This window comes from Rana temporaria, chromosome 9 (assembly GCF_905171775.1).
Source record: "Rana temporaria chromosome 9, aRanTem1.1, whole genome shotgun sequence".
NCBI classification, from domain to species: Eukaryota; Metazoa; Chordata; class Amphibia; order Anura; family Ranidae; genus Rana; species Rana temporaria.
The window spans coordinates 138108450-138132182 of record NC_053497.1 but is presented as its reverse complement, the minus strand read 5'-3'; the positions used below and the strand labels follow the sequence as shown (position 1 = coordinate 138132182).

The window sequence follows — 23733 nt, the reverse complement described above, 5'->3', positions numbered from 1 at the left end:
AAACTTGTCCTTCGTTTTTTCGGCTCGAAAATGTCCCAACGATTATGGATTTTGTGCCCATTAAATGTTCGAAAAACGAACAAACTATACGAAAAATCGGCAGAAATTCGGTCATTTAGACAGTGTATGGCCAGCATTAGCCTTGGAAAGTACCTGGAATTAACATAGCTGGCAGTTTTAAACATGTGCGGCATGTGATTTGTAGCTCTTTAGCAAGCCTAGACCTGATATTTGAATATTAAGGGAACATTTGGGTTTAGTTGTCAAGTGTGGTAAAATATTTTGAGCAATATTCAAAGTTCTGAATCCACTTTGGTGGCTATGAGTATCAGGAAGGTCCTTATTTAGTACATCAGGATGAATGTGAACATTGCAGTGTCAGCAATGTATAACTGTAGATTAGTCAGTGTGGCCTTACTTGACCCAATCCTAAGGGAGGGTGGTGCAGAGTACACCACTAATGCTACCATAATGTGTTTCCTCTGTCTTATAGCTAAATAAAGCATTCCAGGCAGAGGAGTCCCCCAGTGTCATCTACTGTATCAGCATGCAGTGGTTCCGGGAGTGGGAAGCCTTTGTCAAAGGCAAAGACAATGATGGTAAGGTTGCCCAATCTCTTTTATCCCAGCCATAACAAGTCTAGGGGCTAGATTTATAAAGCCCGCCGTAAGTTTGTGCGGGCGTAGCGTATCGGAGATACGCTACGCCGCCGTAACTTAGTGAGGCTGGGGCTAGATTCACAAAGAACCTGCGCCCTAAGTTACGGTGGCGTAGCGTACATCTGCCGGCGTAAGCGTGCCAAATTCAAATTCTGAAGAGGTGGGCGTGTTTTATATAAATAAAACATGACCCCACGCAAATGACGTTTCCGTGAACGTATCCCAGTGCACATGCTCCTAATCACGTCGCAAATAGTCAATGCTTTTGACGTGGACGTAATTTACGGAAAGCCCTATTCGCGAATGACTTGCGCAAACAACGTAATATTTAAAAAATTCAACGCGGGAACGATGTCCATACTTAACATTGGCTATGCCTCATATAGCAGGAGTAACGTTACGCCAGAAAAAGCCTTACGCAAACAACGTAAAAAAATCCGCCAGGCGCACGTACGTTTCTGAATCCGCATATCCAGCTCATTTGCATATTCTACGCTGAAATCGACGGCAGCGCCACCTAGTGGCCAGCGTAAATATGCAACTAAGATACGACGGTGTAAGAGACTTACGCCAGTTGGATCTAAGCATAATTTCGGCGTATCTTGCTTTCTGAATACAGAAAGAAGATACGCCGGCGCAGCTTTGAATTTACGCGGTGTATCAATAGATAAGCCGGCGTAAATTCTTGCTGAATCTAGCCCTAGAACTAAAGTGAGTTCATTTGTGAGTTTAAAGACCTCTTTACAGATAGAACATGAATGAGATTTTCAATAATTCTTTCTTTTTCTCCTAGACCCTCCAGGTCCAATAGACAACACAAAGGTGGCATTGACAAAGAGCGGAGGATTTGTGCAGCCCAAGCAAGGTGAGAGTGTACATTGGCTATCCCATTCCTCAAAGCTGTGTGATTATACACCATTACATCTGAAATGATCACATAATGATTACAGGTGACTGTGCCTGTATCAGGACCAGTGGGTGGCTGCTCCTCTATATCATGTGTAATATGTTTTGTACACAATATAATCGGTATCTCTCATAGTGCAACAGGACTGGCCTTTATTGTTCTATTCGGAAGCCATGCTGTCAGCACACAGACAGGAATTGACACATCATTTTCTAGGATGTCAAATCCCTGGCTGCCTATTATCTGCTTCACTGGATGCTTTGTAAAAGTGGCATTGGGTATTCATTTAGCTTCATTTGTCGCTAATATTCTGCTCTTTACACAGAACCAGAGTTTTGTTGTTTGGCTGAATGTGTCCCAGGCTAGTGAGAGCAATTTGTGCTTACCTGACCTGTCAGATAGACCCTTGTGTGACTTGTATATAAATATACCTGTAATGGGAGCTCTCGCTCTCTCCGTGGTGGGAGCCTACAGCTACAGTGAGGGGAAAAAGTATTTGACCCCCTGCTGATTTTGTACGTTTGCCCACTGACAAAGAAATGATCAGTCTATCATTTTAATGGTAGGTTTATTTTAACAGTGAGAGACAGAACAAATATATCCAGAAAAATGGATATTCAAAAAAGTTATGGATTGTAGGTAGATTCAGGTAGGGGCGCGCAAATCTAAGGCAGCGTAGCCTAGCGTGTTTACACTACGCCGCCTTAAGTAAGAGAGGCAAGTACTGTATTCTCAAAGTACTTGCCTCCTTACTTAGGGCGGTGTAGCGTAAATGCGGCGGGCGTAAGGGCGCCTAATTCAAATGTGTTGGAGGGGGGCGTGTTTTATGGTAATGAGGCTTGACCTCACGTTTTTGACGTTTTTTTTTTTACTGCGCATGCACCGGGCGACTACATTTCCCAGTGTGCATTGCGGCTAAGTACGCCGCACGGGCCTATTGATTTCGATGTGGACGTAAACGACGAAAATTCCGATTCGCAGACGACTTACGCAAACGACGTAAAAAATTTGAATCTCGCAGCGGAAACGGCGGCCATACTTTAACATTGTTATTCCACCGAATAGATGGAATAACTTTAGGCCTGCTAATGCCTTACGGAAACGGCGTAAATCTACTGCGGCGGCTGGTCGTACGTTCGTGAATCGGCGTATCAACTAATTTACATATTCTACGCCGACCGCAATGGAAGCGCCACCTAGCAGCCATCCGAAAAATTGCACCCTAAGATAGGACGTCTTATCTTGGATATGTTTAAGCGTATCTCTGTTGGAGCATACGCTTAAACATAAGTCGGCGTAGATTCTGAGTTAGGTCGGCTTATCTACTGATAAGCCGACCTAACTCATACTGAATCTACCTATTGATTTGTATTTTAATGAGTGAAATAAGTATTTGATCCCCTATCAATCAGCAAGATTTCTGGCTCCCCGGTCTCTTCTATACAGGTAACAAGATGAGATTAGGAGCACTCTCTTAAACCCCTTTCACACCGGTCACTTTTCAGTGCTAAAAATAGCGCCTCTCATGTCTCCCCAGTGTGAAGTCCCGAGTGCTTTCACACCCAGGCGGTGAGCTTGCATGACGTTCTAAAAAGTCCTGCAAGCAGCATCTTTGGGGCAGTTTGGGAGCGCTGTATACACCATTCCCAAAACACCCTGCCCATTAAAATGAACAGGGCGCCTGTAAAGCAATGGCACTTTTAACCCTTTCTTCGGCCGCTAGCAAGGGTTAAAATCACAAATAAGAGTGAGGAGATGATGGACAGCCGCACTCCAATAAAGTGTAAAAAATAGCTATTGCTATGCTATTAGCTATGAGTAAGCATCGGTTATCGATGTGAAACGCGTCAGTTCTGTTACCCCACTGCTTGCATTTTTTTTTTGCTGTTGTAGTTTTCGTTTTACTGGAATAAAAGGCACCATTTTTTACACTTTATTGGAGTGCGGCTGTCCATCATCTCCTCCCTATTATTTATGCTTTGTGCATTGCCTGCACCCATCGGGTTTTGAACCATACTCACCGCTGAAGTGCATTTGTCTGGAGCGGCAGTTTTCTTTCTCTAAGGGTTAAAATCACCCTGCTAGCGGCCAAAAGGCACTGCTAAAACTAGCAGCGCTTTCCCGCTAATGCCCAGGACTTTCAGTGTGAAAGTAGCCTTAAAGTTAGTGGATTTGAGATAAAGGGGGAAGGGAAAGGGACCGAGAAGCAAGTAATGAGTAGGTAGAAAAAAGGAGGGAAGAGGGGAGGGGAAGGATGCGAAAAGGGGGGGAGATAAAGGGGGGTGGAAGGGGAGAGAAAAGGGGGGGGGTGGAAGGGGTAAGAAAAAGGGGGGGGAGGGGAAAAAAAGGGGGGGTGAAAGCAAAAGGGGCGAGGGGAAAAAAGAATAAAGATTTTATTTTTTTTGTGTGTATAAAACATGTGTTTTATACAGATTGTCTGTTTATATGCGGGTTCAGAGATAGTAACTTCCTGTTCATCTAAACACCATGGGGAATGGTCTCTGGTTTCTTTGTACGGTGCAAAAGAAATGGAATTCCAAAAGAAGCTCAGGCAAACATGTAGAGAACATCCAGACCCGTGAAGATAGTTTCTCTGGTGGTAAATGAGCCCAATACACCAGTGCTGCAGGCTACAGTACTAAGGACGGGTCCCCTTCTATCAATGAAAGAAAGGCAAAAGTGATATTGAATGCACTCCAGTCCTCACCTGATCTGCCTTTCTTGCCTTTTCCAGGTGCTGATTATGGCCAAATCTCGGAAGAAACATGGAATTACCTGTACACGATTTATGGTGGAGGCCCAGAGATAGCCATACGACAAACCATCGCACTGCCTCAAGAGTTGGACAGTTTACATGGGGAGCAGAAGATAGAAGCAGAGACACGGGCTGGCTAGCAATGACCAAAGTAACGACTCTTATTTTATGTTTTAAATAAATCCTAATTATAAGTGCATCCTGAAGCAGTGGCGTTTTGGCAAACACTTGACATGCTTAAACGCGTGTAAATGTGCCTACAACTCTAAGCGTGTTTAGTGCTTGAGTGTTAATTTGATTCAGTAGCAAAAATTATTTATTATGGCCAATTAAATTAATGCCCAAATGCTTGACGCGGGAACACACTTTTACAAGCATCTGGTGTATTTTTTGTCCAAAATGCTGCTGGCAGGAGGAGGCTTCTAGGGGAGGTAATAAAACATCAATGGGGCAGATCCACAAAGAAAGTACGCTGGCGTATCTATTGATACGCCGGTGTACTTTCAGATTTCCCGCGTCGTATCTTTGTTTTGAATCCTCAAAACAAGATACGACGGCATCTTCGGATCGTAGATGCAATTCTTCGGCGTCTGCTGGGTGGCGTTCCCGTCGTAATCCGCGTCACGTATGCAAATTAGCTATTTCCGACGATCCACGACTGTATGAGCGGCCGTCGCCTTCTTTTACGTCGTTTCCGTTCGGCTTTTTTCGGCGTATAGTTAAAGCTGCTATTTGGTGGCCTACGCAATGTTAAGTATGGCCGTCGTTCCCGCGTCGAATTTTAAATTTTTGTATTTCGTTTGCGTAAGTCGTCCGTGAATCGGGCTGGACGTAATTTACGTCCACGTCAAAACTAATGACGTCCTTGTGACGTCATTTAGCACAATGCACGGCGGGAAATGTAGGGACGGCGCATGCGCAGTTCGTTTGGCGCGGGGACGCGCTTCATTTAAATGAAACACGCCCCCTACTCGCCGATTTGAATTACGTGCCGTTATGCCGCGAGAGATACACTACGCCGCCGTAACATACGGCGCAAATTCTTTCTGGATTCAAAGCTTTGAAAAGTAAGTTACAGCAGCGTAGCGTATCTCACATACGCTGCGCCCATGCAAATGTACGTGAATATGCCCCAATGTATATAAGGCCTTAAACTAAGAAAATGTACCATTTTAAGAAAAAAAATAAGGTCATTTTGAAATTGATGGCAGCAACATGTCTTAAAAAAGTTGGGACAGGGCAACAAAAAGCTGGCAAAGTACTGTATTTATTGGCGTATAACACTCACTTTTTTACCCTGAAAATAGAGGGTAAACTGTGCCTGTGTGTTATACGCCGGGGGCTGTGGAAAGTTTTCTTCCTGAAACTTCCCTCTTAAAGTTAGGGTGCGTGTTATACGCCTGTGCGTGTTATACGCCGATAAATACGGTAAGTGTTACTAACAAGGAAGAGCTGGAAGAACTTTTTTTGAATGAATTAGGTTAATTTGCAAGTAAAAAGATCACCGTAGAGAGTGATGCCCCGTACATACGACCGGTTTTCTCGTCGGAAAAAGTCAGATGAGAGCTTTTGGCCGGGAATCCTGACTGTGTGTATGCTCCACCAGACTTGTTCCAACAGGAAAACTGCCGAAAAAAAAAAAGAGCAGGATCTCTTTTTTTTTTTTTCTCGTCGGAAACAAATTGACGCATGCTCAGAAGCATAGAACTTAATTTTCTCGGCTCATCATTGTCTTTTACGTCACCGCGTTCTTGGCAGTCAAAAGTTTACTGAACTTTTGTGTGACCATGTGTCAATTGGCAGGCTTGAGAGGAAATCCGTCGGAAAAAATATCCGTTTTTTTTTTCCGACGGGAAAACCGCTCATGTGTACGGGGCATGAGAGTGTTTCAGAAGTAAAGATGGGCAGAGGTTCACCAATCTGTCTTTGCAAGTTTACATCAATAACATTTTGGAACAATTTCGGAATAATGTTTCGACGCAGCTTTTCACAGATATAAATATATCATCATTATCAAAAATGTTAGGAGAATCTGGACAAATCTTGGTGGGACAAGACCAAAACGCAATATGATCTTCGGGCCCTCAGACGGCACTGCATTAAAGACAGCCATGATTCTGTAAAGGCCATTACTGCATGGGCTCAGGAATGCCAAAAATAATCGCCTGTGAGCAAAGTTCGCTGTGCCATCCCAAAATGGAAGGTAAAGCGATATCGTACAAAAAAGAAGCCATATCTGAATTTGATCCAGAAAGACTGCCATCTTCCTTGGGCCAAAGCTAATTTAAAATGGTCTGTTGCAAAGTGGAAAACTGTTTTGTGGTCACACAAATCAAAATTTGACATTCTTTTTGGCAACCATGGGCACCACGTTCTTCAGACTAAAGAGAGGGACTTTCTGGCTTATCAGCACTCGGTTCAAAAGCCTGCATCTCTGATGGTATGGGGGTGCATTAGTCATATGGAATGGGCAGTTTGCAGATCTGGAAAAGGCACCATCAATGCTGAAAGATTTATCCAGTTTAGAGCAGCATTTGCTCCCATCCAGACAACATCTTTTTAAGGGAAGGCCTTGCATATTTTATCAGGACAATGCTAAACTGCAAACTGTATCTATAACAACACCATGGCTTCATAGTGGAATGGTCTGGGTGCTCAACTGACCTGCCTGCAGTCCAGACCTTTTACAAACTGACAATATTTGGGGCATTTTGAAGCGGAAAAATACGACAAAGAAGACCCAGGTTGTTGAGCAGTTAGAATCCTATATCAGGCAAGAATGCAACAAAATTCCTCTCCCAAAACTCCAACATATCTCCTCAGTTCCCAGACACTTACAGAGTGTTGTTAAAAGAAGAGGAGATGCTACACCGTGGTAAACATGACCCTGTCCCAACTTTTTTGAGACGTGTTTCTGCCATCAAGTAAAAAAAATACTTAATTTTTTTCTTAAACTGGTACAATTTCTCAGTTTAAACATTTATAGGTGGATTCAGAAAGACCGCCTTAACTTTGCAGCGGCGTAGTGTATCGTGTTTACACTACGCCGCCGTAAGTTAGCAAGGCAAGTACATGATTCACAAAGTACTTGCCTGCTAAGTTACGGCGTCGTAGTGCAAATGCGGCAGGCGTAAGCGCGCCCAATTCAAAATAGGCCTCAGGGGGCGTGTTTTATGTTAATATGGGTTGACCTGAAGTGATTGGCCTTTTTTTTAGGAACGGCGCATGCGCCGTCCGTGTACATATCCCAGTGTGCATTGCAGCTAAGTATGCCGCACGGACGTATTGGTTTTGACGTGGACGTAAATTACGTCCAGCCCTATTCACGGACGACTTACGCAAACAGCGTAAAATTTTCAAATTTCGGCGCAGGAACGACGGCCATACTTAACATTACTAGTCTAGCTATTTGATGGAATAACTATATGCCTGAAAATGCCTTACGTAAACAGCGTATCTGTACTGCGTCGGCCGGGCGTACGTTCGTGAATCGGCGTATCTAGTGATTTACATATTCTACGCCGATCGCAATGGAAGCGCCACCTATCGGCCAGCCTAAAAATTACACTTTAAGGTACGACGGTGTAAGACACTTATGCCGCTCGTATCTTAGCCTAATTTAAGCGTATCTGGTTACCAGAATACGCTTAAATTTGCGTCGGCGCAGATTCAGACTTAGGCTGGCGTATCTACTGATACGCCAGCCTAAGTCTTTCTGAATCCACCTATATGTATGGAATAAAGGGGGGGGGTTCAAATTTGGGACTTTAAATGAGGTGGTTAGTAAACCACCTCCATCCCTGGTTGTATAATAAAAAAAATTATTATCACCTATATGTATGTTTTCAATTGTGAATTTTATATGGGTTTATGAGATTTGCAAATCCTTGCATTTTGGGTGAATTGGGGTTGTTCTTTTTTACCTACCAGAGTATTTATTTTGTTCTCTTAGTTTTGCAATTCACACACCTCTGCTGCACAGAGACACTGTGCTATTACTTTCTAGTTTAGCTTTACGGTTTCTTGGTCACCACCTTTGTTATTGGACAGAGGTAATGATGCTGATTGGATGGCCAATGAGCTTGCTGTAATCAGAGGAGTGACACTGGAAACTGATTGCTAGACTAGAGAGAAGTATGTATGGAGTCCCCCCTACACCATGGGGTGTCAAACTCAATTTAATTGTGGTCCGCATCAGTATTATGGTTGCCCTCAAAGGACCAGTTGTATCTGTAAGACTATAACAATGTATCTACTCTTTAACATATTATATATGTGCCTCTGCATTTGATTGGTGGGAATGCTCTCCAAGCATTCCCAGTATTGTTATTTGTTTTTTTTTTTATTCTTAATTTAAATTTTATCATTCCGTATGTTTTATGGCTCTGCGTAACTTCTGCATACTTTCAGCTATTAAAGCCATTCAACTTTTAAAATGTTCAGCTATTGATGGGACTTCTTCAACTTTTTTTTACTATTTTTACTTTTTTAAAATATTATGCTTTTTACCACTTTTTTAACATTGAAGTCAATGAGAGCATGCTTCAAATTCTTAAAATCTTCTTCTGCTCCCAAAAGTTTCAGCTCCTTCATACTTTCACCTACAAACGCCAAACAAACTTTAAAATGTTCACAAAATATTCAGCTATCCGGCTATATATTTTCAGTTTGATATCTTTTACAGCTTTTGTGAAAAAGCTGTTTGTTTAAATCGATAACATTTCCTGAAATGGTCACTAAACATAGAGTGTCTATTGGGCTTATTCTTTGCAAACTTGTAGGCTTCATTTCCATGGACGTTTTTACAGCCACTTTGTTTAGCCCTTTTTACAGCTTAAAAACGCCTGTCTATTTTTTTTTTGCGCTGGAGCTCAAAAACGCAGCGGCTTTTAGCGTTTTTGCGCGTTTTTTAGCGTTTTTGAGCGTTTTTTAACGTCTGGCGTTTTTACAGCTCTAAAGCTGGAGCTTCAGAACGCACTAGTCCTGTTTTTTTTTTGCAGCTTAAAAACAGCTCAGCCATCTACAGCTCAAAAATGTCATGGTGGGCATGATGCCATAGACCATGGGTGCTCAACCTGTGGCTCTGTGGCATGATGGGACTTGTTGCGGAACTACAAGTCCCATCATGCCTCTGCCTTCGAGAGTCATGCTTGTAACTGTCAGCGGCTTCCAATGCCTCATGGGAATTGTAGTTCTGCAACAGCTGGAGAGCCACAGGTTGAGCACCCATGCCATAGACTAACATGGAGAGCCGTTTTTAAGCTGCAAAAAAAGCTCAGAAAAGTGGCTGTAAAAACGTCCATGGAAATGAAGCCTTAAAGCCAACAATTTAGTTGGAAATGCATTTTCTAGTTATTATTGGATTCAGTAATATCTTAGGACTCAAGCTGTGAAGGGCAGGTGAACACCAGCACAGAGCTTATTCATACTCCTGTAGCAAATGATACAAGTCTGAAGAGAAGGGTCCCACACCACCAGCATCATCAACAAGAAACTTTATTGGAGAATGCTCAGACAGAACATGGTTCTGCATGGATAATACAGGCGGTGTGAGACCATCCTCTTCAGACTTGTATCATCTGCTACAGGAGTGTGAATAAGCTGGCAGGGCAGGTGCACACCAGAACAGAACCTACGGTAAGTACTGGATGATACTGGCTGTGCATGACCCTCCTTTTCACCTGAAATATGAGAATAGTACAATACTAATAATTATAAGCAGATGTCCAAAGCAACCCCTCCTTACGTCAGATGTCAAGAGCGCCTCACCATCAGAAGTCAAAGAGTCCTCCACCCTCCCTTACATCACAGTGCATGCTCTTTACCTTGTGCTGTTTCGGGGAAGAAGCTAGGGGCATAGCTTGGGAACACAAAGTTTAGATCTGGAGGAGGACCAGAGGAGCGCTGGAATCGGCTGCCGTAGTCTGCCGAATGCTGTGACCAGGGGAGGCAGAGACAGCGACAGCGAGAGACACGAGATCCGTAGGATGAGTTCTCTCTGCGGCCAACTGCTGAGATGGGGTGGGGATGAGGGGGGTGACACAGCTGCAGGAGAGGTGTGAGGGCCACATAAAATGGCCTGGCAGGCCTGAGTCAGCCTCTAGGGCACGTGTCTAACACAAGGCCCGGGGGGCTATCTGCCAGAGCTGATTAACCCAATCAGCACTGAATGCTGGCATTACCCAAATCAAACCTGTTCACCATTAGATGCAGGGTCCTGGAACGAGCATTGTAACTGATAAGCAATTCCTTGACATGATCCGTCTTATTGTTACCTTTCATTGTCTGCCTCCTTTGTCTTGCAGGGTCACGTGGACATGGAACCCTAGTGGTAGCGTTGACTGCTGTGCCAGATCACTGCACTCCTAGAAGCACCTTCAGATGAGCTGTGCACACAGACACTGTTTTATCTTTAGTATTGTTTGGATCTAATGTTACGGACAAGAACTTCCCAGGTCTTGGTTTACCAAACTGTGGATCAATATAGGCTGAAATTCACCAATGTAAAGATATTTCTGCAGATCTTTAATGCAGGGGAAGGTAGAAGGGTATGATTGGCATGCTGTCCATGTGTCAGAGGAAGAGAGACAGCTACCATTGTGACAACAGAAGAAGCACTATGACGGCCTTGGAAGTGCTTTGCCCTGCAGCCAGCTTGTCTTACTCTTAGTATTGCCTTGTTAATATAACACTCACGCCTCAGTCCGTTGGTGAAGGGCAGAGAATAGATAGTTATTGTGCTGGAGATCATGTGCCAGCATCAGTGTCTGAAGGATCACTTCACAGCTTGAGAATGAATGTTAAAGAGGACCAGTCTTTGCGTAGCCGGCTGCATTTTGAGGCTGTTCACTTTAAAGTAAGCCCTTTTCCTGTCCTAAGAAAGACCCTCCTGGAATGTATGCAACTTACTATAGCTGGACTAGGAGATCAGTTGTGGGAGAGGTCTGAGAAAGTGGCAGGGAAAAAGAGGGAGCCGCAAAGAGGTTTTGTCTTCAAAAGAGCTTTTCAGAACCTAATTCTCCATTAACCTAACCTCCTAGTGTTGCTATGGTAATGTGCTTGCAAGAATGGGGGGCTCACAAAACACTAAAAATAGAGGCTCCCCCCAAATACATCCCTCAACCCAGCCTGGGCACAGCTGACCTACGTAATAAAGGAAACATGTGATCTGGTGGGCACCAATACCCCGATTTAACCCCTACACTACAGAAGTATGTGTTACATTATTAAATGACTGTCCCTCTTTAATAAGTCATAAAAACATTTGCATAGCTCTCCAAATTGAAGAATATAAAAGAAGCTGCATTTTATTTATAGGAAGCAATGTAAAGATTTATGGCCTGTGCTAGCAGGGGGTGGAGCTGTGTGGACTAGGCCCGCCTCTCGAACGGAGTCCTTTTCTATCTTGAAATGAGATCTGTTAGTGGGGGGCGGAGCTGTTTAGAGTAAGCCCGCCTCTGAGGTCTAGTAACCCTGATCCTTTCCCTCCTTGGATGAACATATATGGCCTCTGCTAGCGGGGGCAGAGCTGTGTAGATTAGAACCGCCTCTCAGGTATCGGTGACCTGATCCTTTCCCACCTCGAGACGTAGACTTTGCCTTCTTAGCTTTAAGTCATGTGCTGTAATCTGCCTCATGTTTATGTTTCCTTCACTGTGAAGTGCATGCTGCTGTGTTCTAGTAATACTTCATGTACAGTATTACACGGCCCATGGGCTGCTGGGATATTCAATAAATTAACAAGTCTTGCTCGGTTTGAATGGGTTTTTCTAGTGTGAAAGAATTTTTTTGTGTAAGGCTGAAATATTTTAACGTGTACTTTTTTTTATTTAATTGACATTGGGTTTTTTGTATGAAAACAAATGGGCCTTCTCCCATACATGGTCAAGTGCATTGTTTATATGTTCCTACTAGCAAAAGTTTGTCTTTTCATTGAACACAATCAAATTGTGTTCACAGCAGTTCAATCTGGTATTGCCCAAGGTTCACATCTATGCAGCTGCAGTTGATTTTTCCGGTGCATTTTGTGTTTTTTAACCCGCATTTTTGTATGCAGTTGTTGATTTTAATTTTTTTTCTCTGTGAATAGTTGGTTGTTAACCACTTTAGCCCCGGACCAGGACCGGGCCACTTTTTGCGACAATTGCGCGGTCGTGCGACGTGGCTCCTAAACAACAAAATTGGTGTCCTTTTTTTCCCCGCAAATAGAGCTTTCTTTTGGTGGTATTTGATCACATATGCGGTTTTTATTTTTTGCGCTATAAACAAAAATAGAGCGACAATTTTGAAATCTTTTTTACTATTTGCTATAATAAATATCCCCCAAAAATATATAAAAAAATCATTTTTTTTCCTCAGTTTAGGCCGATATGTATTCTAAATATTTAAAAAAAAAAAAAAACGCAATTAACGTTTATTTGCGTTGGTTTGCGCAAAAGTTATAGCGTCTACAAAATAGGGGATAGTTTTATGGCATTTTTATTAATACATTTTTTTTTTACTAGTAATGGCGGTGATCAGCGATTTTTTTTTTTATCGTGACTGCGACATTATGGCGGACACTTTTGACACCATTTTGGGACCACTGTCATTTTTACAGCCATCAGTGCTATAAAAATGCACTGCTTACTGTAAAAATGACACTGGCAATGAAGGGGTTAACCTGTAAGGGGCGCTGAAGGGGTTAAGTGTGACCTAATGAGTGATTCTTTCTGTGTGGGGGCGTGGCATGTCACTGATCGTCGTTCCCGATGACAGGGAAACAGACGATCGATCACCGACACTAGGAAGAATGGGAAAAGGTTTGTTTAGCCCGGGTTCACACTGGGCTGCGGGAGTGAAGCCGTGCGAGTTCAGCTGAACTCACAGGATTTCACTCCCGCTGGCAGTCCTGATTTCGGATGCGATTTTAGAGACATCTGTGCAGGTTTCTGCACAGATGTCAACGTAAATCGCGGGCCGAAATCGCAAAAAGTAGTACAGGAACTACTTTTTGAAATTGGTGGAGCGCCGCAGATGCCATGGCAAAATAAAAAAAAAAATGTAATGGGGTCCCCAAAATACATGCTAGACCGTTTTCCGGGCATGCAGCTCAGGGAAGGCAGCAAGCAAGGCCACATGCCCTGAACATGGAACCCACCCTCAACACCAAAGCACCTTGTCCCCATGTTGATGGGAGAGAAAATTACAGTAGGCAGTTTTTGAACCCCGCTGACAGCTGATGACTCATCGGTTGTTAAAGCGGATGTGCCACGGGAAAAATATATTAAAAGCCAGCAGCTACAAATACTGCAGCTGCTGACTTTTAATATAAGGACACTTACCTGTCCTGGAGTCCAGCGGTGATCGCAGCAGATGACGAGCCGATCGCTCGTCACCCTGCTGCTCCCCCCTCCATCCTCGGTGAGGGAACCAGGAAGTGAAGCGCTCCGGCTTCACTGCCCGGTTCCCTACGGCGCATGCGCGAGTCGCGCTGCGCCCGCCGATTGGCTCCCGCTGTGTGCTGGGAGCCGAGTGTTCCCAGCATACAACGGGGGGACGGACGGGAAGGAAGGAAAAAACCCGTCCTTTGCCCGTATCGTAGGGCCGGAAGTGGGTGCAGATACCTGTCTGTAGACAGGTATCTGCACCCCCCTCCCCCCTGAAAGGTGTCAAATGTGACACCGGAGGGGGGGAGGGTTCCGATCAGCGGGACTCCACTTTAGAGTGGAGATCCGCTTTAAGGACGTGGTGGCCAGCTTCCCAGCCCTCTCCTTAAGGCCCCTTTCACACTGAGGTGCTTCTAAACTGCCAGCAAATACACTGAGCGCTTTAGAAGAGCTTTCCATTCATTTCAATGGAGAGGGGCGTTTTTTCACCGCTCTGCCAGCACACTGCCCCAGTGTGCAAGCATTCATTGATTTTAATGGAAAAATGTTTTCATGAGCTTTTTAACGTGAAAGTGCCTCATTGTAAAAGTGATCTTACAACCAGCTATTTACAACCAGCTATTCACAGTTTGTTATAAAAAAACACAAACGCATGTAAAAAATGCATCAGAAACGCAAAACTGCGTTTTTGGTGCTGCTCCATATAAGTCTATTACACGCAATTTGCTGCGGGGGAAAGGGTCCCTGACCCATTCCAAAAAGCACCAGCTTTAAAATGCATAGATGTAAACGTGTACCATAGTAAGCCATGTTAAAAGTAGTTGTAAACCTGCAAGACAAAAGCATAATGAAAGGCATTGCATACTATCTCATTATGAAATACTTGCTTTAGATCAAAGCTGTTGTAGCAGTCACTGCACACCACCGTGACCGGCGACATGTCTCCTGTAGTTATTTCCGGGTTCGCGGGCTGCGGCACTGTGATTGGTCGGAGCCTCGATGACGTCACTCCCGTGCATCGTGCGGGTGCCGCCTGTCACGGCCCGGCTACTGAAGCAATGGCACAAGTGGATCGGTTATCGGCACATGCAGATACAGTGGCCCAGATTCTCAAAGGGCTTACGCCGTCGTAAGTCCTAATCTGGGCTGTCGTATCTATGCGACTGATTCTTAGAATCAGTTACGCATAGATATCCATTAGATCTGACAGGCGTAAGGCTCTTACGCTGTCAGATCTTAGATGCAATTTTTTTTCCCGCCGGTAGGTGTCGCCGACGTCGTTTTCCCCGTCGTCTATGCAAATTAGCTATTTATGCGAATTCCCGAACGTACGCGCGGTCGACGCAGTGAATTTACGACGTTTCCGTAAGCATAAACTTGCCCCTGCTATATGAGGGGTAAGTTTACGAAGGTCCGTCGTATGTCATGTTAAGTATGGCGTCGGGTCGGCGTCATCTTTTTCCGTCGTTTTCCTAAGTCATCCACGAATACGACTTTACGTCAATGACCTCACGTCGGCGTCATTGACGTTTTCCATCGTGAGCTGGAGCATGCGCACTGGGCTATTTTTCTGCCCGGCGCATGCGCAGTTCGATCGGCGCGGGGGCGCGCTTAATTTAAATACAAGCCGCCCCCTTTGAATTACGCGGCCTTACGCCGGGCCATTTACACTACGCCGCCGCAAATTACGGAGCAAGTGCTTGGAGAATACGGCACTTGCTCCAGTAATTTGCGGCGGTGTAGTGTAAATGGCTTACGCTACGCCGCCGCGGATTCTACGAGAATCTGGCCCAGTGAATATCTCCTAAACTGTGCAAGTTTAGAAGATATTCACGGTGCCTACAGGTAGGCCTTTATTTAGGCTTGCCTGTAGGTAAAAGTGGTGTAACGGGGTTTACGACCACTTTAAAAGGGACTGTAGTGCGTTTTTACAAACTACAAAACTCACAAAAAAAAACACACATCGGGAAAACTGAGCAAAGGCTGGCCTATGTTGTGAAAAGCACAGTTCATACAAAAGCAGACACACATCTGTGTATAACAACAGTATAAAATACTTTATTTGAACCAAACAAATAAATAAACCAACAGTACATAATAAAAAGGAGTAAAATCGGAAGCCTTATCCCCACATCTGCACCATGTGAAGAAGAACCAGGTTCTGTGAAGCCTTCCCTCATCTATGTTGTATTTGTAGTACTTCCTCATTTGATTTGTCCATGTCCCTTCTCCAGCCCATTCGATGGTTTACTGGAAAGTCATGGCAGTGAAGAACCCAGCTCAGCGTGGTATGCTTTCCTCACTACTTGGAAAGCCCTTACATTGCCCATTACCATTGTGAACAAAGTAATAGATTGCTTTACAAATGTATACAATCAGCTTTTATTAAAACCTAGGAAGGCATTGTGTTCTAGGATTCGTTTGCCTGTTTCAACCTGCCATGAGAGATCTCCTACTAAACATAATAGCTGCCTGGTCGCTGTCCTGAGACAATTATACAAGTCCTTATATGCATGCTCATTCAGGTCAGTGACTTAATGGGGGAGACTAAAGCTGGAGCCCTCAGAATTACATAAGTTGGACTTGATGAACATGTGTCTTTTTTCAACCTCACCTACTATGTGTGTGATTATATGTCAGTATTACATTGTATATCCCTGTATGTTGTGGTCGTTCAGGTGCTTTTCTAATAGTTTCTTGAAACCATCGATGCCCCCCCACTGAGACCACCGCCTGTGGAAGGGAATTCCACATCCTTGCCACTCTTACAGTAAAGAACCCTCTACGTAGTTTAGGGTTAAACCTCTTTTCTTCTTATTTTAATGAGTGGTCACGTGTCTTCCCTTCCGCAAAAAAGTTTTATCCCTATTGTGGGGTCACCAGTTGATTTCATATCCCCTCTCAAGCGTCTCTTCTCCAGAGAGAATAAGTTCAGCGCTCACAACCCTTCCTTATAACCAATATCCTCCAGACCATTTATTAGCCTTGTTGCCCTTCTTTGTACTCGCTCCATTTCCAGTACATCCTTCCTGAGGACTGGTGCAGCTGTGCATGGTAGCCAATCAGCCTCTAACTTCAACTTGTTAAATAAGGCTTTGGCACTAAAACCTGAAAGCCAATTGGTTCAACCAGATTTTGCACTCTCAGGTTTTAGTAAATAACCCCCAAAGTATCACTATAAAAGAAACATAAGAGTTGGGCAAAGTTTTAAGTCATAACCAGCTCTTGTCTTATGGTGACAACGCTCACTGTACTGTATCCACAGAGAACAAGTGTGGTCGCCTTAACCCTTTTTAGCTGGCGGGAGCCAGCTCTTTAAAAGTGCCACCTAGCGTGGAGTACACGTGACTGTCAGGGTAAACCCGCTGCGGGCAGTGGAACGTAGTCGGTGTGAGAGGTAGGTAGGGACACGGTGCAATGGAACAACGAGTGAACATCAAGTTCTGCTACAAATTGGGGAAACGCATGAAATGTTGGTGCAAGTATACGGGATGGAAGCCGTGAGCAGAAACTTTGTTTAGGCCTGGTTCAAAGGCTTTTTGCGACGGGAAGGAAATGATTGAGGATGAGTCACGTTCGTGTCGGCCGTCAACAAGCAGAACCACAGACATGATCAAGTGCGGCAAATGCTGGCACGAGATCAGTGACTGACTCTACGAATGATGGCGGAGGAATTGGGCATATTAGCAAGAACACTGTGCACACCCTCGAAGATTTGGGTAAACAGAAGAGCTGTTCCTGGTTTGTGCTGCACAGGCTGACAGATGAACAGAAAGAAAAATGGATGAAACCTCTGGAGATTTCATTACCATGTGTGACCAGGATCCTTTCTGGGAAGCATTGTCACAAGGGGTGAGACCTGGTGCTTCAGTTTGATCCAGAGTCCAAGCGGCAATCAATGGATTGGGCCAACCCAAGAATGTGACAGCGGTTCTGCGAACGATTCCTAGAGAGTCCTGTGTTAACAGTTTCCAGAAGCTTTATGAACGTTCCCAAAAGCGTGTTGTGAAGGATGGCGATTTATTTGGAAGACCAATAAAGGTAATTTTTTGTATCTTCTGTTTTGTTTATTTTCGGATAACATTCACTGAACATTTTAGACACGCCTCGTATGCATGTGGCTGGGGTTAATACCGAACACCTATGCTCTCTTCTTCCCTATAACATAGGGGTGATGTATTCTGTAGTTCACATGGTTAATAACACTACTTGGGATTTCAATTCAGGAAAGACGAAGAGAACAGAGTTGACAGCACGCTGGATTTTTGTCAGGATCAACAGGTATTTTTTTGCAATCAATGGTATATATAACAGATCAAAAGGGGGAAGTTGTTATGGTTTCCATACACAAGGCCAGATCTGCAATAGTATTAGGCCCCGTACACACGGGCGGATAATCTGCTGAAAAAGGTCCGCCGGACCGTTTTCAGCGGACATGTCCGCCCGGAGATTTCTGTCTGATGGTTGTACACACCATCAGACATAAATCCGTGCGTAAACAATACGCGGGGCGTGGCCGCGATGATGACGTGGCGACGTGGGCGGCCCTGGAAGTTCAAAGCTTCCACGCATGCATCGAATCAGTACGACGCATGCGAGGAATGGCGGTCGGTCGTGTCTGGTGTGTCTGTACAGACGACCGAACACGTCCGACGGACAGGTTTCCAGCGGATAGATTTCTTAGCATGCGAAGAAATTTTTATCAGCTTGAAAAACGGTCGGCTGGACAAATGTCCGCCGAAAAATGTCTGCTAGGCCGTACACACGACCGGATTTTTCTGCTGGAACTGATCCACGGATAAATCCCAGCGGACAGATCCGGTCGTGTGTACAAGGCCATAGAGTTTTTTCCCATAAAGTGAATAAATGGAAGGTCATTGTCTTTTAGCTATTCACATGGAAGCGATTAAAATGATCGTATCCATGTTTAGTAATGCTCTCTATAATGTTCATCTATTTCAATAAGGACAGCCATATTTGCTTATTACATAGGCAGGCTCTGCTTCCTTGTGCCTTACTGTTCTCATTGGTCAGATCTGACTGAACTTTGGGCACTAGAGCTGTGATTTTATTTCAGGATCGAGCTTTGGATCAGGGAGATAATTGCATTGAAACACATTTTGCCAAGCAATGCAAGGATAAAAAAAAAATCTCTGATATAGGATGAAAACCTCAATTAACCACAAATTAGTATATAGCAAAATACACAAACTTCTTAATATTGTTCCTCCTAACAGACTCTATTTTATACTGGCATTTTTAACAAGAGAAAGGACAATGTGCAAAGTGCAGAAAGCACAACAAATTAGAATTCATTTCACACTGATCCGATCTCTGTGAAGCGAAATCGGATTGGATTCAATGAGTGACGGTGCTGTGCCCATATCTTTTTTTGCTGCCTTATTGGCGAATCCAGGCAATGAACAAGGTTACATGCTAAATTGCTGATTCTATCAAGAAACAAGTACAGTTGGGTTAAAGTCACAAAGTTTGCTGTATTGTAATGTAGCGTCACTGAGGAGTTGGGATCAGACTGGATCAGTATTAAGCAGTCAGGATCAGATTGAGGCAACAGGAAGACAAAGTTTGGTTGGAACAGCATTGGAAAGCCATGATCAGCTCAGGGCTGCTTGGGGGGAGCGAGAATCTGACTGGAGGAGCTAGGATGAGACAAGGGGCAGCATGGAAAAACCCAGGATCAGACCAGGGCCACGTGGAGGAGCAGACATAAGAATGGCACAGTATGGTGGAGCAAGGGATAAGAATAGGGGCAGCATGGAAGAGCCAGGATCAAACAAGGACAGCACACAGGTTAACTAGGATCAGACCAGGACCAAAAGGCATGGCCGAGCAAGTATAGGAACAGGAAAAATAGGGTAGCATAGATGAGCAGGAGGATAAAAATGGTACAGTGTTGAGGAGCAAGGAAAAATAATGGGGCAGCATGGAGAAGAAGGGATAAGAATGAAGCAGTAGGGAGGAGCAGGGGGTTATAATGGGGCATCATGGAGGAGTAGGAATAAGAATGGGGAAGAATGGTGGAGTGGGGATAAGTATGTGGCAGCATGGAGGAGCAGGGATAAGTATGGGGCAACATGGAGAATAAGAATGGAGCAGCATGGAGAAGAAGGGATAAGAATGAAGCAGTAGGGAGGAGCAGGAATAAGAATGGGGCAGAATGGTGGAGCAGGGATAGGAATGTGGCAGCATGGAGGTGCAGGGATAAGTATGGGGCAACATGGAGAATAAGAATGGAGCAGTGTGGGGGATAAGAATGGGGCAGCACTGAGGAGTGGTGGGTAAGGGTGAGGAAATGGGTGATAAGAATGGGGCAGCATGGAGGAGCAGCGGAGAAGACGTGGGCATCGAAGAGGAGAACTGGAGATACTAATTCACATTGGGGATGCATAGAGGGGACCGGGAGAAGTGGGGAATGCAAAGAATAAGAACATGGCAGAGTGCCTCCCTTTGGGAAAATTGGTCACCTTTTGGGGTAGGACTAGGAATACACTACAGTTTGAACATATTGGTAGATTGTGTTAGCATGTTACCAGCAACAGCTGGTTCTACAGTACACCAGGCCACTTCCGTCCCAAGGTGTAGTGCTGCAATGGTTAATGTTGTTTGCCTGGAGTGTGTCTAACTCAGTCATATAGTGGTACAACAGTTGTAGATTTCTTGAGTAGCCAAGGTTTGGTCATGATGGCAGTGGAGAAGTTCCCCGGGGCTGATAGGAGGTGTAAAGCCTGAGTCAGTTGCAGTGCTGTAAATCCTTTTTCCTGAGACAATAGCAGAATTGTATACACCTCCCAACAGACCCATTAAATAACACACTAGCTCTTGGAGGGACTACAAGTGCCAGATCATCCTGTCAATCAGTGGTTCATTTTCCTATGACGGGAGTCATGACACCTATAGAGGTAAGATTTAATTCCAAAAACTGATTGATATATCATTTTATTGACTACTACCCTCCAGCTAATTCTAGCACATTAGGAGTGCAGTAACCCAACAAAGACTCACCAGTCTGCTTTTAGTATCCTGACTTCTGCTTGTTCTGGGTTGCAACACGTTGGTCACAAGAGACAAAGTAACCCATGTCAATCAATCAGAAGTCATACACTTTCCTAACTGGCTAAAAGCTGAGTGGTGGCTAAGACTACCGCACATTATAGCACCTTGGTATTAAATAATATCATTACCATTCCTGCGTTCTTCATCGAGATATATTAGGCTCCCATCACAGAAGTTGCAATAGCACCAAAGGATTGTGATGACCTGACCAGTGGAGGACAGTCTTTTGCTGCCGACAGTTCTCTGGTCATCATACTTGGGTTGGCACCCCATAAATTAGTAGCTGGCAGTGCCAGCAACCCACAGTCAGGACATGTCAAATAGTGATACTGGCTTAGAGTATAAAAATATGTTTCTAGAAGATGAGGTCTGGTGTTCGGCTGGCTCTTTAGTTGCAGTCCAGAACTTTCCACCATTCCTCAGAGTTTTAGTCTCAGTAAGGGTATGGCGATACGGAGATGTAGATGATGAAGATGCTCTGGTATCGCACCCCTTGCTGTTCGGTATGAGTCACCGCCTGCACTTTTATCCTGTATACTCCAGAGGTGTCCAGTGACCGCAATGTATAGATGAGCCCGTGACCCCCTTCGTCGCGGATGGCAAATGGACTGCCTGAGTCTTGCTCCAGGGCTGTAAAGCTGGTTTGGTTTTGAAGGAGTCCCCCTTCCGAGAAGGCGCTAAGACGAATGACATCATGATTTGGTAGTATCCCATATGGCAATGTCAAAAGCTTGTACTGCAGGGTGTATGGACCTCCAGAGCTACAGTCCGTTAGACAGCGCCGATAGCAGGTCCTGTAGAAGACAATCAGTGCAAAATCATTATAACAAAATGACAATGCGTTACTAATTATTTCACTATCTGTTGTACTGAGCTTTATCTATTTTATCACATTTGAACTTGTTCAGTAACATAGTATGATAAGAATAATAATAATAATAATAATATGTTGTTGAAACTTCTCCTTAGACATGGTGGCTGCATTGTTTTCCATTTTGGGAACCCGCCAGTTACACTTTTTACTGTCCTACAGCATAAACACTCCCTCAGAGCCGGTTCACACTGGGGCGACTTGGGATCCGACTTGAAGTCGCCTCAAGTCGTCCTAAGTCGCGCTGTAGAGAAAAACAATGCAAGTGAATGGTAGCGGTGTTAATACACACGACTCGAGTCGCTCCAAATTCAAAAGAAGTTCCTGTACTACTTCAATCCGACTTGTAGGCGATTTGTACCCATTGATTTCAATGGAAGTCGCCTCCAAGTCTGATCCAAGTCTGATCACTGTCTTAACTGAAGCTGCTTTCCAGGAAGATAACATCCATTTCTCAGGCAAACCTCTCCCTCCCCCTCCCTCTCCCAGAGCTGATTGTTGTTTGATTGGCCACTGAAAAGTCTCCTGTCCTGGAGACGACTTCAAGTTGTGTTGTAAATCGCCCCAGATCGCCCTGTGGTTCATGCTCAAGTCGTGTCGGAGTCGCCTCTGAAAGTCGCGCTGGAAGTCGTGTAGCCCTAGTGTGAACCGACTCTCACCGTTGTCACCCTAGGCTGCTCGTTCCCGATTTGGACAACAGAACACCCCCCACTCTTCCTTATCTCCATAATATATGAATAAGGGGTTCTGTATTCCAGCACTGGAGAACTGGCCGGGGTGTTAACAACGCTGGTTGGGATTTTAAAGCAGCAATAGCGGCCTTGTCGGCTTAAACAAGAAATGAGGAGCTTACTTTTAGATTGTCGGCTCTAATGAGCAGTGTCCTCGGATTCCTTCTGTATTGTAACTGTGCTGTGCAAGCTGTTGGCGCAATATATAAATTCTGTATAATAATAATACTAAAGTTCTGGTAGATCAACATGTATTTTTCTGTGCTTGCAGCATTTCTCTTGCAGAGAGCCTTGTACTTGGAGGGCGAGTAGAACTCTGTAATGGAATTGCGTGGGGGGGGGGGGGGGGCAGAAGAGCCTTGCACTCTGCACCTAGCACCTCTCTCTGTGCTCCTCACCTTACGCACCCCTGCACTCTGCACCTGGCAAATCCCTGCACTTGGGGCACCCACAGCTCTGCATGTAGTGGACCCCTCAACTCTGCACATAGCGTACCCTTGAGCCCTGCAACTCTGTACATAGAGCACCCCTCAGCTCTGCAATCTGTACATAGTGCAGATTCAACTATGCACTCTTTATGTATTGCTCCCCTCAACCCTGCACTCTGTACATAGATTACCCCTCAATGTTCGTGCAGTTTGGCCACACCCACAATTTGATGCAGAGGTAATGATGTACAGTAACCTCTAGCAACCAATCGGCGAGCAATAATGATTTGCAGTAATCTCTAGAAACCAATTAGTGAGCGGTAATGGTTTCTAGAGGTTACTGTACATCAATACCGCTCACTAATTGGTTTCTAGAGGTTACTGTACATCAATTAGTGAGCAGTAATAATGTGCAGTAACCTTTAGAAACCAAGCAGAAATGATGTGCTTTAACCTCTAGCAACCAATCAGCAAGCAGAAATGATGTGCTTTAACCTCTAACAACTAATCAGTGATTGGTAATGATATGCTGTAACCTCTAAAAACTAATCGCAATCGCTGCCTTATCTGCTGCAGTAAACTCATAATGAGTCTAGCTGCTAATTATTGTCCAATTAATATTAAAGACGGCCCTGGGGAGGGCCTCTATTTTCAACAGATCCTTAAACTGGATACCATCTTTTCCTAAAAGTCCTATTCTGCTATTACAGAAATTGTAATGAAAATGCGCTGAGCAGTCCTGGCTCATTCTTACCCTGGGCTGGGTCCCTTCATATAAGAGGCAGGACAAGGCGTGTCCAGACACTGGAAGCCTCCTCTGGTGTTGAAACACATCTGGTTGGGTCCGCAGGAAATTCTCTGCTCTGTGCATTCATCTATATCTGTAGAAAAAATAAATAGGGTATAGAATCCAATCACAGACTTTATAGCACAACTATAG

At 44.5% G+C, this 23733-nt stretch overlaps 2 protein-coding genes across 3 annotated transcripts in view; one reads left to right on the top strand and one right to left on the bottom strand.

Moving 5' to 3' along the window:
- Nucleotides 1-12081, top strand: part of USP20 (ubiquitin specific peptidase 20) — a 105597-nt gene extending 93516 nt beyond the window's left edge. For both annotated transcript variants that reach the window (XM_040324647.1, XM_040324646.1), the window contains 4 exons: nt 494-599; nt 1453-1524; nt 4301-4472; nt 10627-12081. In XM_040324647.1, coding sequence (XP_040180581.1) covers nt 494-599; nt 1453-1524; nt 4301-4461 — 339 coding nt within the window. In that variant the 3' untranslated portion in view covers nt 4462-4472; nt 10627-12081. The remainder of the gene's footprint in view (nt 1-493; nt 600-1452; nt 1525-4300; nt 4473-10626) is intronic.
- Nucleotides 12082-19008: 6927 nt separating this feature from the next.
- HMCN2 (hemicentin 2) overlaps nt 19009-23733 on the bottom strand; it is a 345628-nt gene continuing 340903 nt past the window's right edge. Inside the window, 2 exon segments of the mRNA XM_040325278.1 lie at nt 19009-21557; nt 23548-23674. Of these exon segments, the coding sequence (XP_040181212.1) occupies nt 21197-21557; nt 23548-23674 (488 nt within the window). The 3' untranslated portion in view covers nt 19009-21196.